We start from the raw sequence: 16956 nt of genomic DNA, 5'->3' as shown, positions 1-16956 counted from the left end.
GAAGGATTCAAGTACCTTTTGTTTGTTATGCAAAACATTTTACTCATATACAACTGTACAGTTGGGATATTTAAAAAGCTTTGAGTTACCATACCGCCCTCTCTGAGAGGATAGATAGGACATTCCAAAGGAAAAAATGTCGCAATTGATTAAAACTCATATTACATCACTTTGCTACAAAAGGCAAAATCACCTATACTTACCCCCTAGCCTCGCTGACGAGAAGGCCCTAAGAGGGGGGGTCATACGCACACCTTTCTGTCACAAAAGGAACACGGAAGGCCTGCCGATAGGCAAAATGGTTAACCAAAAACACGCAAAACTTTCAAACAACCTCCGCGGTTCATACACAACAACAACTACAATACTATAGCAAACCACATGATTAGAGAAAGCAAAGCCCATGAAGGGGCAACACGATTACATAGTCCTTACTGAGTTCACATACACAACCGATAAAGTACCAAAAACTAACGGTTGGACAAAGTACACAAAACACAATTATTAATGTTCACAAAAGACAGCATAAGATAAATACCCAGCAACCAATGCAGGTTCACGGGTACGGAGACGGTGGATCCACCACCTGGGCCAAGGCTTTTCTACCCTCCACTGATATACCTAGGGTAGTGGGAAGTAGAAGCAAGATGGGTGGAACAACATTATAAGCACAAAACATCGCCTCGGCTTCAGCTTCCGCCGTGTCCGAAAAGGTGGGGATTTCAAGGAAAGGAGTTCCTTTAAGACCATAATCATGACCCGCTTTCAGACCATGTGAAAGTCGGAAGAAAAGACAGCACCGTTCATAGAGTCTCGCGCCTGAAGAACTTCCCGACAAGAGCGATCCCTCTCATAAATCATTTTCAAACCATCGGTTATGATCCGCTCCTTCTCACCTTTCACTTTGTCTAACTCCTAATGAAGTTGGTCAGTCTCCACCCCCAGCTCCTTAATGATTTTGTTCTGTTGTTCCCGGGTAACATGGGTATTCTTGAAAAGCTCCTCATACTTGGCTTGTTCTTGGGCAAGGGAGGCCTCCAGCTGATGTATCTGGACTTGTGAAGGAGAAGATTCCAGCTGCAAGAGTTTAAAAGAGAGGGCCACACAAAAGAAAAAAAAAGAGGGGCATGATAAATAACTTGCCTCAGCTAGCTTTTCTTGAGACGCCTTAAGCGAAGAACGAAGAACATCCAACTCTTTCAACTGGTCATTAGCAATAGCTAGCTCAGCGGTCAAACGGGAAACATGATCTTTAGAGGATTGCAAACTAGCCTCCAAGCCGGGAAGCTCTAAATTCTTCTCTTCAGCAAAAACAACTTGTCGTCTCATCTCCATGATCTTTTGACTACTTCTTTCCAAAGAGCTTCTCAATTCAACTAGCTCCTCTTGACCATCATGAAAAGAACGGTTCAACTATATCACCGCTTGACGGGTAGCAACCCCTAAAACCAAAGTCCAATACAAGTACATCCCAAATTCACCAATCAAACCGTCAGCCGTCAAGCCTCGAACATGAGCATAGTCAACAGGAGGAACCACCTCAGTTAAGAATTCATGAGCTAATTGTGGAGAATGAACAGAAGCATTCACCATGATACCCCACCTGGGAATAAAAACACCTGAGGAAGGCGATCCACCTTCCAAAGGAACTGATGATACCTGGGGATGATCTTGAGGTATTTTCGGCTGCTGACCATGGGAATTGGTATCAACATCTTGAGGAGCCACAAACTTAGAAACCACTCCAGTCTCGTTCACTGTGGGAAAGCTCAACTCGGCATCGACATCAATCACTTCGTGAGAGGTAGCAGGAAAAGAATCCATGGGCATTTTCTGGCTGAGACAAGGTCGTTTAGCATTGTGCAACCGATTTTTCAAAGAAGCAATAAAGATATCGGATGCGGGATCCTTGCGTTTGGCAGGCCTTTGAGCATCAGCATCAGAAGAGAAACCCGAGCACTAGAACCCTGGGACATGGCAGCAAAGGGAGTGGTAGGCTCTGATGCATCACTCTTTTGAATGGGCAGTGTCACAAATTCGGCAGACTTTAAGGCGCCTTTCTGAAGAAGTTCCTTTAAAATTATCTCTGCATGCAATAAAAATAAGTGGTTAATATCAAAGACATATGGAAACTAGCAAAATAGGGTAAAAGAACCACCAACCTTGGTCATCCACAAATATAGTGGGACGGGTCGACGGGTCCAACCAGATTTTGCTCAATCCGGCCAAATATAACAAGGGTTTAGGATAGGTCGCGGCCTCGGTGGGGTTTTTAATTAAGAGCTGGTACAATTGATGTTGACTGGGAGGTAGAATGGGAACAGGGTCGTGAACCTTAAAAGATGTTGAACGACAACAACGCAGTCCGGGAGCGAAAGTGGAAGAAACGAAGAAAAAACTATCTTTCCAATCGCGAGGATAGAACCCCATTGGCATTTTAGAGTAGCAGGGAAGGTGACCCGCACCCGATCGACGTTCGAATGTAAACCAATCTCCATCTATTTTCAAACGGTAGAACCGCCGGAAAAGAGGAACAGTCGCGGCGCCACCCATCGCCCTACAAGCCACCTCAAAGTGGGTAACCCTTAGAAAACCCAGGGGATCGACTTGGGAAAAACACAACTTGTGGTGTTTTAGCAAAGAGAGTTGAAATTCCGTCAACGGATAGCGAACGTTAGCACAATCAAAGTTTCTCGTATACAAGGCTATGAGTCCATCTCAGCGGGCAGCGATATCGCTAAGGTTAGGAAGAGTAGGAGACAAGGAAAGGGGGATTTGATATTTTTAACAAAAAGATAACATTCTAGCGTGAGAAACGGTGGAGGCGATAGTGGACAAACCGTCACAACTCATGGTGCAAGAATATCAAAGAAAGACCAACATGTTTGTTTGACGGCGAAGAAGGACGGGGGAGGAATACCAAAGGTCGTCGGAAAGATGAAAGGAGAAAAGGTATGTGAAAAAAGGAAATGAGAAGTGAGAGGTGTATAGAAGGTAATTATAACCTTGAAGACTGTGAAAAATATCTACTGCATCCTTTAAATTGCTAGTGGGCCAAAAAATGGGCCTAGGCCCAGAGAGAAAAAGTTAATACTTGGGTTTGGAAGAAAGAAAAGACATAAACGATTGGGCCACTCATAAAAGTGGAAAGCTGAGCGAACGAGTCTATTATCGTCACCATAAATAATAACAATAATCGACCGGGGGACTTGAAGAGGTTACATAGGAAATGGGCCCATAACAACAGCCCAAAGGAGAGGAAAAGCCCAAGCCCAGTGAAGGAAGAGTGGGAAAGCAACATCAGGGGCAGGTCTCGTCAAGACTACATAAAGGTGTTGTGGCCTGGTCCAAGTGGGCGACCCAAGGAAAATGGTCGGCCCAGCTCAGAAGAAGACACGTTGGGTAAAAGAAGGAAAAGGAGAGGCTCGCGGAGAAGACTAGAGACCATGGGGAAATAGTGTGTACTTAGAAATCTCAATATTATATGTTATGTAATTGTCTATTCTATTTCTCCCTGACCTTATAAGGACCTTATAAGAGGGGAGGCTATGTTTGTAAGGAGACACACAACAAACACACAACAAAGATAATATACTTACACTTTCACTTTCATATTCACATTCTTACTCAACTATTGCACCGATCATCCATTCTCAAGTAATCGATCTACCTAAGAATTCATTCCCGGTACCAACACTAGTCATGACAGAAAGAAAAAAAAAGGACTCCCTTTTGACTTGCAAATCAATTACCTTGAAATCCTTCTTGGAAAAAGTGCCACACCAAGAAAAAACAATTTGCAAGGGTTATGAATAGGATTTATAAACCGGAAAAAAGTTCTTCGTCTCAGTGCACTGTGTGTTTAACAAACCTTTGGCTCTGATGTCACTTGTTAGGTATTTAACATAGTCGGTATGCAGCGGAAACACAAACACACACGCACAAACGAAAGCAATAAATAAGACACACGAAATTTTACGTGGTTCGATCAAGGCGACCTACGTCCACGGGCTGCAACTAGGGTATTTTTATTAAGCATGGCACAAAAGATTACAATACATGACTAGGTATATATAGATAACAATTAGGTTTAATAGAGTAGGGACTAAGAAAACTCCAAATGGGCAATCCTCCATAATTATACGGGCCGCCCCCGTTTGTCTTCTAAATGTCAACCAACGAACCCGACCCAAAGGCCTTCACTAATCCTAACATCATCAATGTCACATGGACATGACAAAGCCTGCTGCGCGACGCCATACATTTTTTATGAGGTGCAATTGGTGGCGAGAACCACCCAAATTAACAGCAATGTCAAAGAAAGTGGTGGTTTCAACCCCCTAACAACTAAATGAATTAATTGTGTAAATCAATCAAAAGATTCACCTCACCTCACTTTACCACTTCTTTTTAAATAGTTTAATTAATATTATTTAATGGGATAGTGGCTAGTTATCCATGACGCTTGAACCAATGAGTGATTAGTTGTCCTACGTAGCAGTGATGTGACACGATAAGTTGCACGCATGGCTAAGTTTATCACTTTCAAATTATTTCCATTTCTCAACAAGCTGTGATGATAGAAAATTTTAGTTCCATTTCTTTTTTTAGCCTAACAATGCGTGCTATTATATGAAATTCATATTTCGATTTTGTTAGATCTTAAGGCCATGTGTACTGGGCAAAATTGATGGGCGAATTTGGGCGACATTAGGGTGGAACACCGCCCCCTGGGCGAAATTGGGGCGAAATGGGGCGGGGGGTATTTGTCGACGTTAGAGGAATGATTTAATTATTATATTAATATGTGTGTGTGTTATATACATACATATATATATATATATACATACATTATACCCCAAAAACAAATTCCTACCATTTTACTGACTGTGCGTCACATGTCGCAATTCGCCCGACGCATAGCCTAACAAAACTTAATGTTTGACCGGTTCTTTCTACCTTTGTTTTGGCAACTGTATACAAATTAAGGTACACGCAAACTATTTTTGTCATGAAAGTAGAAATAAGTATTCAATTTAGTCATAGAAAGTCAAAGATATTATATGCTAAAATAGACTTTCCAAAATGATAAAATAGTTGCTAGAATTTATGTCGATTTTCAAAGGTTTGTCACTGATATCAGCAGTTGTTTGTGGCTATCTGTGTTTCTTTCTACAACAGGTTAAGTATACTTTTCTAACACTTTTAAACTGACCCTTGACTTTTATCCAGTGTAACTTGACTTTATAGTCAAAGGTGGAAAAATGGAACTTTAATACTGTCATTTGCAGCTTATAAACTGTTTGTTGGAAGTTTTTCAACATTAAAATTTTATATTCTAATCATCCAATGTAAAAATAAAAATAAAAAATAAACTTTTTCTAACAGTAATGATTTTGCTTGATTCATACACATGGTATGGATAGTAGTACAAATTTAATACATTTTTTCATATAGATTATATATTTATTACTTAACCTTATTTGTATTGTATTATTTAGATCAATCAGTGTATTACACGGGTTCTAAAGCTAGTTAACTAACAAATAATAAATGAGCCAAGCAAGCCCGAACTTGAAAAACAACTTACGAGCCTAGCTCGAGCTTTAGAAAAAGAGCTCGAAACAAGCCAAACCAAGCTTGAGCCAGAGCTCTCATAAGTCAAAACGGACTGAGCTCGGCTAGTTTGCGCGCAAGGACACTTGATGCATCACTGCAAAATCAAAGAAAGAGACAGTCTGCTTCGTTAATATCATGGGATAATCTATGGTATGTCGATTTCAATTTCAAACATCACTTGTGTGTTTACAAAACTTTTATAGTCATGGTCTTGATTATCATGTCCTTAGTCCAGAACAACTTATGTTACACAAGGTTTTAAAATACATTAGATGGTGGAGTGGAGTCTTATTGGGCTTGATTAGATGAAGTAAAGTTGCTGGTTTTGGCCCAAGGCCCATTTGGAGTATGTTGCAGCTGACGGTTTATATTACTGCTGAATATGAGAGTTGTTTTTTATCTAGATATTGTTTCTTTTTCTCTCTACACCAGCTCGTATTCTCTCTGTATTTCATATCTAGATCTAGGGTTTGTTGTATCATCAATTTCCTTTGTTCTTGAGAGTTGTTAATCTCAGATCATTACAAAGATGATCTGAGTAGTTGGTTTATGATCGGTGATGTAATATCTTCTCTGTTCGATTAAAAAAAGACTTTGTTTCTGGTTCGTGGTTGGTTATTAATAAAATCAAAGTTTATATGCAATTTAAATGTGTATGTATTTTGCATAATCGAGATCCTAACAACACACTCTCTCTAGTCTCAACTCTATAAATGAAACACCAAACTGCATAAATTTGATTGACTAAAACATTGCATGGAAAAGGCAGAACCAATAAATGCATCAATCTGGTTTTGATTTTAGTGATAAAATGATCTAAGGTTCTCCATTCGTGGGACTCGAACCCACGACCACGTGGTTAAAAGCCGCGCGCTTACATACAGAAAGATTTCTTTGCGTATGGAAATATAAAACTTAAATTGTTTTAGAATAAGCTAGGTGAGATTCAGTCCATAACAAACTTTAGGAGGTTGCTGGATGGGTATGGCTAAACCGGCTGTATTCTGTGTGTGTGTCAGTTAAACACCCGAATATGGATTTTCACCTGTTTTTAGCCCATCTCTACAGTCTACCACATGTACTATTTGTGAAATATTTTCTATATTAAACTTGAATAGTAAGTGCTTTAATGACATTTATTCGTGTCATATTGTCATAAATAGCGAACATTAAAAACTCGCCGCGGGTTGGTACCGGGTAGAAAGTGTAACAATTATTGGGTAAAGACGATAATGAGCTTTTGTAGCACTAAATTCATATCATATGTTGTTTGATTAACTAGGAATACCAAAATACACCGTACTTACTAAAGAATATAGGACTTCTGGGTTTCTTGCTGTCACGATTCGATGACATTTGTAGTGCGTCAAACTGTTTTACATTCTCATTTGATCTTATTCGAGGACATAATGTTATTTACTGTTAAAAGAAAATGAATGGAATCTTACCATCATTTTGAAAACCTAGAAAAACAAATTTATAAAAAGTTGTTTAGTCGGTTCTAGTTTAGTAACCAAACATAAACCATCTTTTTGAAATACTAAACTAGAACCGACATGACCTATGTGGTAATATGGTTCGCTTCGATTCTATTTCAGCTGTATCTGCACACCCCCACGTGTCATAAAGCATGCGCAAACTCGTATAAATCTCAACTTAACACTTTAATATCATACCAAATTACACCAGGGTACATCTAACCAATAAAACTCCTAAACTGGCAACAATACCTCTATTACACCCATTATTAACATGCATCATGTATATGATATCCATAATCCCCCTTAAGATAATGTGAATATTCACTGAATCACAATTTCTGATAAATAACCCTTCCTGTTAAATCCACCTCTCAAAGACTGCGCCCCACAACATCTGTAACTTATAAAACTTTTGCAACATGCACTTACATGCCTCTTCTTCAAGCCATGATGATGGTGATGGTGGTGATGGTTATGGTTATGATGATGATGATGGTTTTCATGTTTCGTCGTGTCCTCGATCAAGTGACAATGCGGCTTGTTATCGTTGATTGTTTCGTTAACCGAATTCCCCGAACAATGTGACTCCACATCTTTAGTCACATTACAACATTTGGTTTCTTGACATTTGGTCTCTTGTTTTGGTTTACAAGCGGTTTGACACGCATGTTGTGGTTGTACCACATGCTTCACCTCTTGTATCTCCTCCACGTCATCGTCAGCACAACAACCGTGTTTTTGTTTTCCTTCGCTGACATCATGAGTGACGTCAGCGCAACACTCGTCTTTCGTATCTTGTGTGCAGTGATTATCATGACAACAGTCGTCGTTATCATCCGGTTCGGATACATGATTATCATGATCATCGTGATGCGTGCAGCAACTGTCGGTTTCTTCGTTTACTTGTACCAAATGCTTCAACTCTTGTGCATTATCTTCGAGACCATGACCGCAACACCCACCGTGCTTTTGAACCTTCGTACCCGACACGCATTGAGCATGATTATGAGAACCCGAATGCGTTTTCACGGTTCTCAAAGTTACGCCTCGTAACAAAAGCATGCTGTTGAAAATCACTAACAAACATGTCCCGACATCCGCGAGAACTGCGGCCCACACGAGTGGGTGGCCCGCGATAGCTAATGCGATTATGGCAGCTTTCGTGATGATTGCAATAAATATGTTTTCGAATATTTTTCTGCGGGCTTTTCTCACTAGTTTCACGGCTACCGGGATTTTTCTGATATCGTTTGACATTAAGATTACATGTCCGGTTTCGTTTGCTAGTGCGGATCCAGAAACTCCCATTGAGATCCCAATGTCGGCTGTGGCTAAAGCGGGTGCATCGTTTAGCCCGTCACCGACCATCGCGGTTTTCGATTCTTTTTGAATTTCTTTTATTATTTTTGCCTTGTCTTGTGGTAAAAGGCCTGCATGAATCATATCTAATGCCCCTCCTAACTGCAAAATAAACATGCGAATTAAACAGGTCAGGTCGGGCACGGTGGTTAACGGGTCGAAATATCTAAGGGTTAGTAAAATTACAGTTTAGGTCACTTTGAACCCGGTTTCCTTTTAGCTACTTTTTTATTTACCCGTTCAGACATAAACGGGCCAAAACGCGTTGGTTCATGTTCGTTGATCAGCAACCGCTTGTTGGTACATTTCCAGAAAAATGTTACATAAATACTTAAGTGATTACAAAAGTTATATTTATATTACAATAATAATCTAGTTCTTTTAATAAGTTCATTTATGAATAAACGGGTTGAAATTTTTGTCGAATAACTAACTGACTTTCCTTAGCTCCCGGTAGAGATACTATTTGCCTCAAATAAACCCATTTATAAATAAACAGGTTGAATTTTTATTTATTTTTGTCTATTAACCAACTTTCTTTATCTCTGACGGGTTAAAAGATCTAACCCGTTCGAGATAACATTTAAGTTAAATAAACCCATGTCTATATAAACGGGTTGAAAATTTGTCGAACTAACTGACTTTCCTTATTTCTAACAGGTTAAATTTTATAAATTAACCTGTTAGAGATAATATTTAACTCAAATAAGCCCGTTTAATAATAAACGGGTTGAAATTGCACATCTAATATTGGAAACAAGAATTTTCTATCTATTCACCTGATTTTGTGCATAATCGGCTGCAGCTTCACAATCGCCCGTAAGCATGGCTGTTCGGATCCCCATAGATTTAAGTTCTTCGAGTGCTTCTTTTACTCCAATTCTACATGAATCAGAGAGACTAAATGCCCCAGCAGGTGTGGGCCCCACAAATATGTAACCAGTCGATTTCCCTTTGTTATTTTCACCCCGGTTCATTGGAACTAATAATAGTTCAGTAAACAAGTTAGAAAACATGATGGGAGTAAAAATATGTAATGAGCCGAGCCTAACCCAAGCTCACCTAAGCTCAAGCACGGCTCGTTTAACATGAAGAGCTCATGCTCAACTCGTTTCTAGCTCTATTTTTAAAGCTTGAGCTCGGCTCGAGAGTAGATTTTCAAGCTCGACTGCTCAATCACAGCTCGGTCCTGTCTCGTTTATTATTTACTAAATATTTTATTTTGTGTTCATGTATAATTGTCTTTAGCATAAACACAAATATATAATTGTGTTCATGTATAATTGTCTTTAACATTATATATATATAATTTATTATCTTTAGCATAAAAAATATACAATATAATAGTTATTATGTATACACGTATTTAAAATATTGAATAAAAATTATATATATAACAGGCTCTTTAGGCTCATGAGTCTAGTCGAGCTCAATATGTGAAGCTCAAATTCGATCTAGTTCATGCTTTTGGCAAGCGAATCCTGAGTAATCCATGAGTGGCTCAGCTCGTTTACACCCATGTGAAATGACATCTAAAAATGGTGTTGTGAAATACTTGTAACTATTTTCTATATATATATAGTACGTTAAATAACGTTAAATAAAAATAATATAAATACGAGGCTCGTTTAGAACTGTGAGTCTAGTTAAACTCGACATGTAAAGCCCAGGATCGAGCTCATTTTGATAAATGTGCCTGTTAAAGCTCGGCTTGATTCGAGTGGTTGAAATGAGATCTAAAATGATGTTGTGAATAATATTTTACCTTGTGAACATCCTGCTCTAATGGCAATCTTTTGGTTTCCAATATAAATATCTTTCCCGTCTATCTTTCCATAAATTCCTTCCCCAGGAAAATCTTTGAACTCCTCCACGTTGTCGGGTTGCGGTTCGACTGAGTTAGCGCGTGCATAGTCTACAAGTGCTGCAGCCATTGGATGACTAGATTTGCTCTCTAGGCTTGAAACCCTGCAAATAACCCATAAACGAAATTAGGTGTCGGTTTGATACGATCCGTTCGGTTATGTTTATGTTTTTCTTTGTTTTGTTATTTACGTATGCATGATAGAGGACCATTATGGCTTTGTTGGTTATTTGTGGGGTGTCTTTTGTAACTTGAATGTTTGGTTTGGATTTAATTCGGTTTGTGGCTAGTTTCTAATCATTCAGAAATTAAGCTTCCTCATTTATCTCCTTGTTAGTTTCTTCAACCATATCAAGGGTATCAGAGCCTCTCGATACCTCATCGGAGCTCTGCCGCCGCCGCCATGACAAACACACGTAACAACGAAATCGATAACACCCTTAAGTCTCACGATAAAGCCATCAGTGATATCCAAGCTGCGTTGTCGGCCTTGATGAAACAGCAGGAACAATCATCCAAGCAGCAGGAAGAGATCCTGAAGGCTGTGCGGGACAAGTCGCAATCGTCCGGCAGTTCTTTTGGGTCCTCCGGTCCCGATGCCGATTCCAGGGGTTCCAAACCCTTTCGTATCGGAAAGATCGACTTCCCCAAGTTCTCGGGAGAGGATGTAGAGGGTTGGGTTTACCGTTGCGAGCACTTCTTCGCAATGGACGATACACCCGACGAATCCAAGCTGCGGTGCGCTGCGGTTCACTTGGAGGGAGATGCCCTACAGTGGCACCGGGCCTATATGAAGACCAGAAACGCTACGGTTGCTGAGGTTCCCTGGTCGGAGTACGTTCGTTCCATTTCTGCTCGTCGGAGTACGTTCGTTCCATTTCTGCTCGTTTCTCTGATGCTATGTTCGAAGACCCATTGGAGGAAATGGCCTCGCTACAACAAACGGGTACGTTACAGGAACTGAACACCGCTTTCGATTCGTTGTTGAACAAGTCATTAAGCGAAACCCAAGTCGTTAGTTTGTATATCAAGACCCTCAAGCCGGACATCCGGGGCCAGTAAAAATGTTCAGACCACGTACACTGCATGAAGCGTATGGATTGGCCAAGACACAAGACCTTAATAATGAAACCCTTGAGGAGAAGTTTGCGGGTGGGAAATGGAACGGGGGTAATGCTAAGCCGAAAACACAAAGATTACTCCGCCTACCAATGCAGCTAAACTACCAGTTTTACCCACACCCACCCGAACCACTACTGCCACGGCTAAGCCATGTAACAACCAACGTCGTTTAAGTAGTAAAGAACTGGAACAAAAAAGGGCGAAAGGGGAATGTTTTTGGTGTACGGATAGTTCGTACCGGGTCACAAATGTGCACGGCCGAGGGGCCAAGTTTATGTCATCGAGGTTGACGATGAAGAAGAGGTAGAAACTGAGGTCATCAAAGACGATGAAAAAGAACACCAAATCTCGATCCATGCACTCACTGGAATGTCGTCTTACTCGACTATGAGGGTTCAAGGTTCAATGGGAAATCGTCAGCTGCATATTCTCATCGATTCCGGGTCCACTCACAATTTCATTGACAGTCGGGTTGCCAAGAAACTGCAGTGCGAGGTACGAGACATCACTCCTATTAACGTGGGAGTGGCAGACGGGAAGGAGCTCGAGTGTAAACAGTTTTGCCCCGAGTTTCAATGGGCCATGCAGGGTTATTGGTTCAAAACAGAAGTGTTACTCCTAACGTTGGAAAATTATGATATGATCTTAGGGGTCCAATGGCTCCTGCCGTCACAAGATATCTTGTGGAACTTTCAAAAAATGACAATGTGTTTCGAGTTAGAGGGCAAACAATACAAATTGAAGGGTCTGCAAAATAACAAGGTGGTTGTGTGTTCGCTGGAAAAAATGGATGGGATGTTGAACAAACATGTGAAGGAAGGTAGCTTGCAACTTTTTAGCTTGCAGTTAGCTAATAGGGGAGCCGAGACCTCGTACCAGTCCAAGGTCCTTTGTGACCCTAATGTACCTGCCGAGAGCCTACCGTGGAAACAACTTATACATGAATTCGCTGAAGTGTTCCAAATACCGAAGGGCCTGCCCCCGCCTCGACCGTTTGATCATCGGATCGTACTCCAAGCGGGAACGTCACCAATAAGCCAGCGTCCTTACTGGTACCCACCGGTGGGACGTCATCGAAAAACGACCCAAGAACTGTTGGATGCGGGGGTTATCCAGAATATCCAAAGCTCTTTCGCAGCCCCAGTGGTATTGGTCAAAAAAAGATGGCCAATGGCGTATGTGCATGGACTATCGCCGTCTCAATGAGGTAACTGTTAAAGATAAGTTTCCTATTCCGTTGATCGAAGAATTATTAGATGAGTTGGGGGGTGCTACACTGTTTTCGAAGCTAGACTTACGTTCCGGGTATCATCAGGTGCGCATGGCACCCAAAGACGTGCACAAAACCGCGTTCCGTACCCACGAAGGGCACTACGAATTCCTAGTTATGCCGTTCGGTCTCACGAACGCCCCAGCGACGTTCCAAGCACTTATGAATCACGCGTTTCGTTCCATGTTACGGAAAGGAGTCTTGGTGTTTTTCGATGACATATTGGTCTACAGTCGGAATGAACAACAACACGTGCAACATTTGAAACAAGTTTTATCCATCATGAGGGAAAATAAGTTATTCGCAAAGGAGTCCAAGTGTGTGTTCGGGGGCCGAGCGGTAGAGTATTTGGGCCATATAATATCATGTGAATGTGTGAAAACGGACCCGATGAAGATTGAGGCAGTCCAACAGTGGCCCGTACCGAAAACACTTAAGCAACTAAGAGGTTTTTTTTGGGCTAGCGGGGTATTACCGACACTTTATACGATCCTTCGGTTTGATTGCAAAACATCTCACGAACTTACTCAAGAAGGACGCCTTTAAATGGAGTAGTGATGCCCAAGACGCATTCGAACGCCTTAAATCGGCCCTGTCATCGGCCCCGGTTTTGACTCTACCGGACCCTAAGAAACAATTCGTAATAGAGACAGATGCATCGGCGGGGGGTATTGGGGCGGTTCTCATGCAAGAAAATCACCCGGTTTCGTTTTTAAGTCGAGCCCTATCACCCAAACAAGATGCTTTGTCGGTCTACGAAAAGGAGCTGTTAGCAATCATGGTGGCTGTAAAACAATGGCACTATTACCTCATTACCGGGCCTTTCATTATCCGTACCAACCAACGGAGCCTAAAGCATCTTTTGACTCAAAAAGTCACTACACCGCTGCAACATAAATGGTTAGCAAGGTCAATGGGTTATGATTTTTGCATCGAGTATAAACAAGGTCGGGAGAACGTCGCGGCCGATGCCCTATCTTGAGTTCAAGGCGGTACTCTTTTCGAGATGGCCATCTCCCAACTTGAACCATTATTGCTACAAAGAATATTGGAAAGTCAAAGGGGAGATATTGAAGTGCAAAGTATTGTGCAGAAGCTTAAAAATGGGGAACATGTGCCACGGTTTAAATGGAACGGGAAGTGGTTAACAAAAGAGGACCGGATGGTGATTGGGGCTGACACGAAATTAAGGGAGGAGGTGTACGGCTGTGTCACTAGACGGCCATGGGAGGTCACTCGGGGGTGCGAGCTACAACCCAACGGGTCAAGGGTATGTTCTTTTGGAAGGGGATATCGAAGGTGATTCGCCGGTTGTTACGTGCATGTGATGTGTGCATGAGAGCCAAACACGAAAATGTTGCCTACCCAGGTTTGTTACAGCCGCTACCGATTCCTGACACGATCTTTACGGATATTTCTATGGATTTCATAGGTGGATTACCGAAGGTTAAAGGGAAAGATACAATATTCGTGGTGGTTGACCGACTCACGAAATACAGCCATTTCATGACATTAGGGCATCCGTTCTCGGCTAAAGAAGTGGCTCAAGTATTTCTTGATAACGTATTTAAACTCCATGGGTGTCCTAAGTCAATCGTATCAGACCGTGATCCGATATTTTTGAGTGCTTTTTGGACAGAATTTTTGAACCTACAAGGGATAGAAGCAAACTTGTCCACCGCATACCATCCACAATCGGACGGGCAGACGGAGGTAGTTAATCGTTGCTTGGAGGGTTATTTGAGATGCATGGTAATGGAGAGGCCACACACTTGGGTTAAATGGGTGTCCCTAGCTGAATGGTGGTACAACACCACGTTCCATTCGTCGTTGGAAAAAACTCCTTTTGAGGCTTTGTATGGGTATCGTCCTCCCTTACACATACCATATATTCCTCGTGACACGAATGATAGGGATGTAGACGAGATGATGCAAGATCGAGAGACCGCGATAAGGTTGGTGAAACAGTCCTTACTTTAAGCTCAAAACCGTATGAGGCAGCAAGCGGATAAACATAGATCGGAACGGGTTTTTGAACCAGGGGCATGGGTGTACTTAAAGTTGCAGCCATACATGCAGAATTCATTAAGAGTCAACAAGCATTCAAAGCTCACTCCCAAGTATTTCGGGCCCTTTATGTTTACAGAGAAGGTGGGGAATGTCGCGTATCGTTTAGACTTACCTGAAGAGGCACAAATTCACCCGGTTTTCCATGTATCATTGTTGAAAGAAGCGGCTGGACCACCAACTAAAATTGTGCCGCTCCCTACCGAAGCTCGGTTTTCCCTTCAACCTCAGGCGGTGCTGGAGCGGAAGTTGGTAAAGCGAAGGAATCGGGCAGAGATGAAGGTTCCCGTTCAGTGGAAAGGGCAAGGAAAGCAAGAGGCTACGTGGGAATTCTTGGATGAGTTAACGCTACGGTTTCCAGATTTTTCAGAACTCACTTCTTGAGGTCAAAAAGTGCTAAGGGGGAAGTCTTGATACGATCCGTTCGGTTATGTTTATGTTTTTCTTTGTTTTGTTATTTACGTATGCATGATAGAGGACCAGTATGGCTTTGTTGGTTATTTGTGGGGTCTTTTGTAACTTGAATGTTTGGTTTGGATTTAATTCGGTTTGTGGCTAGTTTCCGATCATTTAGAAATTAAGCTTCCTCATTTATCTCCTTGTTAGTTTCTTCAACCATATCACGGTTTTGACCCGTTTACTTACAAAATGGGTCAATACCTTGATTTGGTGATGAAAGTGGATTTAAAAGAAACATGTAAAACAGTTTGAAAGTGGCATGAAGTAGACTGTTAATGCATAAATCCTTATAAATTATTTATAAAACAAGACATTATTATTGAAAGACAGAATTACAAATTTTGTCCTTTAAAAAAAGCCAAATTACGGTTCGTGTCCTTTTTTTAGTTTCCTTGCAGGCGATGTCCTTTAAACATTTTTTTCCTACACGTTATGTCCTTTACGCTAACTGGGTTAGAAAAACTCAGTTAAATACCCTCACATGAGGCGCATATGAGGGCATTTTTGTCTTTTCGTCTGTACTGCAAATTTATAACTTACAAAATCCCAAAACCTACCACCAACCCCAAAACCTGCAAATCCATTATCATCCCAAATTCAAATCAAACCAAAACCCAACCATCTCCCCATTCCTCAATCCAAATTCAAATCAAACCAAAACCTGGCCGTACACCTCGGCCAAACTATCGAACTCGTCGGCGTTATATTCTCCGGCGAGATTTGGTTCAAACTCGTAGGAATCGTAACGGCCGATCTGGGTTTCAACGGGATCCACATTACACTCCCCATCCGCCGTCCTCATCGTCTTCCCCGGGATTGAAGGTTGAAATTACACTCCGGGATCCACATTACACTCCGGCGGCGCCGCCTTTATGCCGGTACACGTAACCCTAATCGGGACCTTCTTACTCTTGAACGCCAAAACCGTCCCGTCGCGACGTCCACGCCGTTGGAATCGAACGATACGGTGACCGGATCGTAGGAGAACGGGTCTTCTTGTTAGTGTTTCGAGCGGTGATAGAGAAATTGAATTTGGTGTTGAGTTTTTTGGATGGAGATAAGCTAAATTGTGACACGTGGAGTGACAATACGTGGTTGAGGACGGTAGACGTGGTTGAGGACGTTGCGGCGGCGATGAGTAGTAGGATAATGACGGTGAAGGTGATCCAGAGACAGCATGAGCAGCAGATGGAACGATTGCGGCGGGGTTGAGGACGGTAGACGGGACGAGAGTGGTTGTAGAGTTGGGCTTTGGTGGCCGGAATGATGGTGGTTACTGGAGGTTGAACGGTGATGTGAAGGTGGGTGTTGATGGTGGGTTTGGTGGTGGTGGATGTGTTGGTGCATAGATGTCAGTAGTTCATATGTCTAATGTCTGTAATCGAGTCTGTAATATTGTTTATGTAATTGTTTGTAAAAGCGAAGTTGTTGACAAGTTCGCTTAGGCGAACTTGTTAACCAAGCGAAGTTGTTGACAAGTTCGCCTAGGCGAACTTGTTAAACGAGCGAAGTTATAGACAACTTCGCCTGAGGCGAAGTTGTCGTGTATTTATATAGGCTTCGGGTTTACTGTTTAGTGGTTGATCGAGTTGGTTTTTTACGTGTAATTCAGTAAGTCTATAGACGTGAGGTCGAGAGTTTGTAAGTATCTCGGTTTGAGTTATCAATATAACGTGTGGTTGTTAGTATCGTGTTCGTGTGTTCGTGAGCTTATC

At 41.7% G+C, this 16956-nt stretch overlaps 2 protein-coding genes across 2 annotated transcripts; one reads left to right on the top strand and one right to left on the bottom strand.

The window, feature by feature from the left end:
* Positions 1-7274: 7274 nt before the first annotated feature.
* On the bottom strand, positions 7275-10447 carry LOC143570735 (putative cadmium/zinc-transporting ATPase HMA4). Its single transcript, XM_077056309.1, has 3 exons — positions 10225-10447; positions 9239-9441; positions 7275-8561 (listed from the first exon to the last, which is right to left on the bottom strand). The coding sequence occupies exons 1-3, from the start codon at positions 10391-10393 to the stop codon at positions 7422-7424; spliced, it is 1512 nt and encodes a 503-aa protein (XP_076912424.1). The 5' UTR covers positions 10394-10447; the 3' UTR covers positions 7275-7421.
* A 4260-nt stretch (positions 10448-14707) lies between these two features.
* On the top strand, positions 14708-15166 carry LOC143570740 (uncharacterized). Its single transcript, XM_077056314.1, has one exon. It carries the CDS (start codon positions 14708-14710, stop codon positions 15164-15166), a length of 459 nt encoding a protein of 152 aa, XP_076912429.1.
* Positions 15167-16956: the final 1790 nt, after the last annotated feature.

The sequence above is a fragment of the Bidens hawaiensis genome, unplaced genomic scaffold, assembly GCF_021521415.1.
Source record: "Bidens hawaiensis isolate Kalapana, Puna unplaced genomic scaffold, B.hawaiensis_p1.1 tig00025022_1, whole genome shotgun sequence".
Classification (NCBI taxonomy): Eukaryota; Viridiplantae; Streptophyta; class Magnoliopsida; order Asterales; family Asteraceae; genus Bidens; species Bidens hawaiensis.
The sequence above is the reverse complement of the archived record's forward strand: the minus strand, read 5'-3'. Positions and strand labels throughout refer to the sequence as shown.

Coding starts and splice junctions, on each gene's coding strand:
- LOC143570740 (XM_077056314.1), top strand. CDS start 14,708: ATGAGGCAGCAAGCGGATAAACATAGATCGGAACGGGTTTTTGAACCA.
- LOC143570735 (XM_077056309.1), bottom strand. CDS start 10,393: ATGGCTGCAGCACTTGTAGACTATGCACGCGCTAACTCAGTCGAACCG. Junction 9,442..10,224: donor TAGAGCAGGATGTTCACAAG/GTAAAATATTAT, acceptor AACTATTATTAG/TTCCAATGAACCGGGGTGAA. Junction 8,562..9,238: donor CCGATTATGCACAAAATCAG/GTGAATAGATAG, acceptor TTTATTTTGCAG/TTAGGAGGGGCATTAGATAT.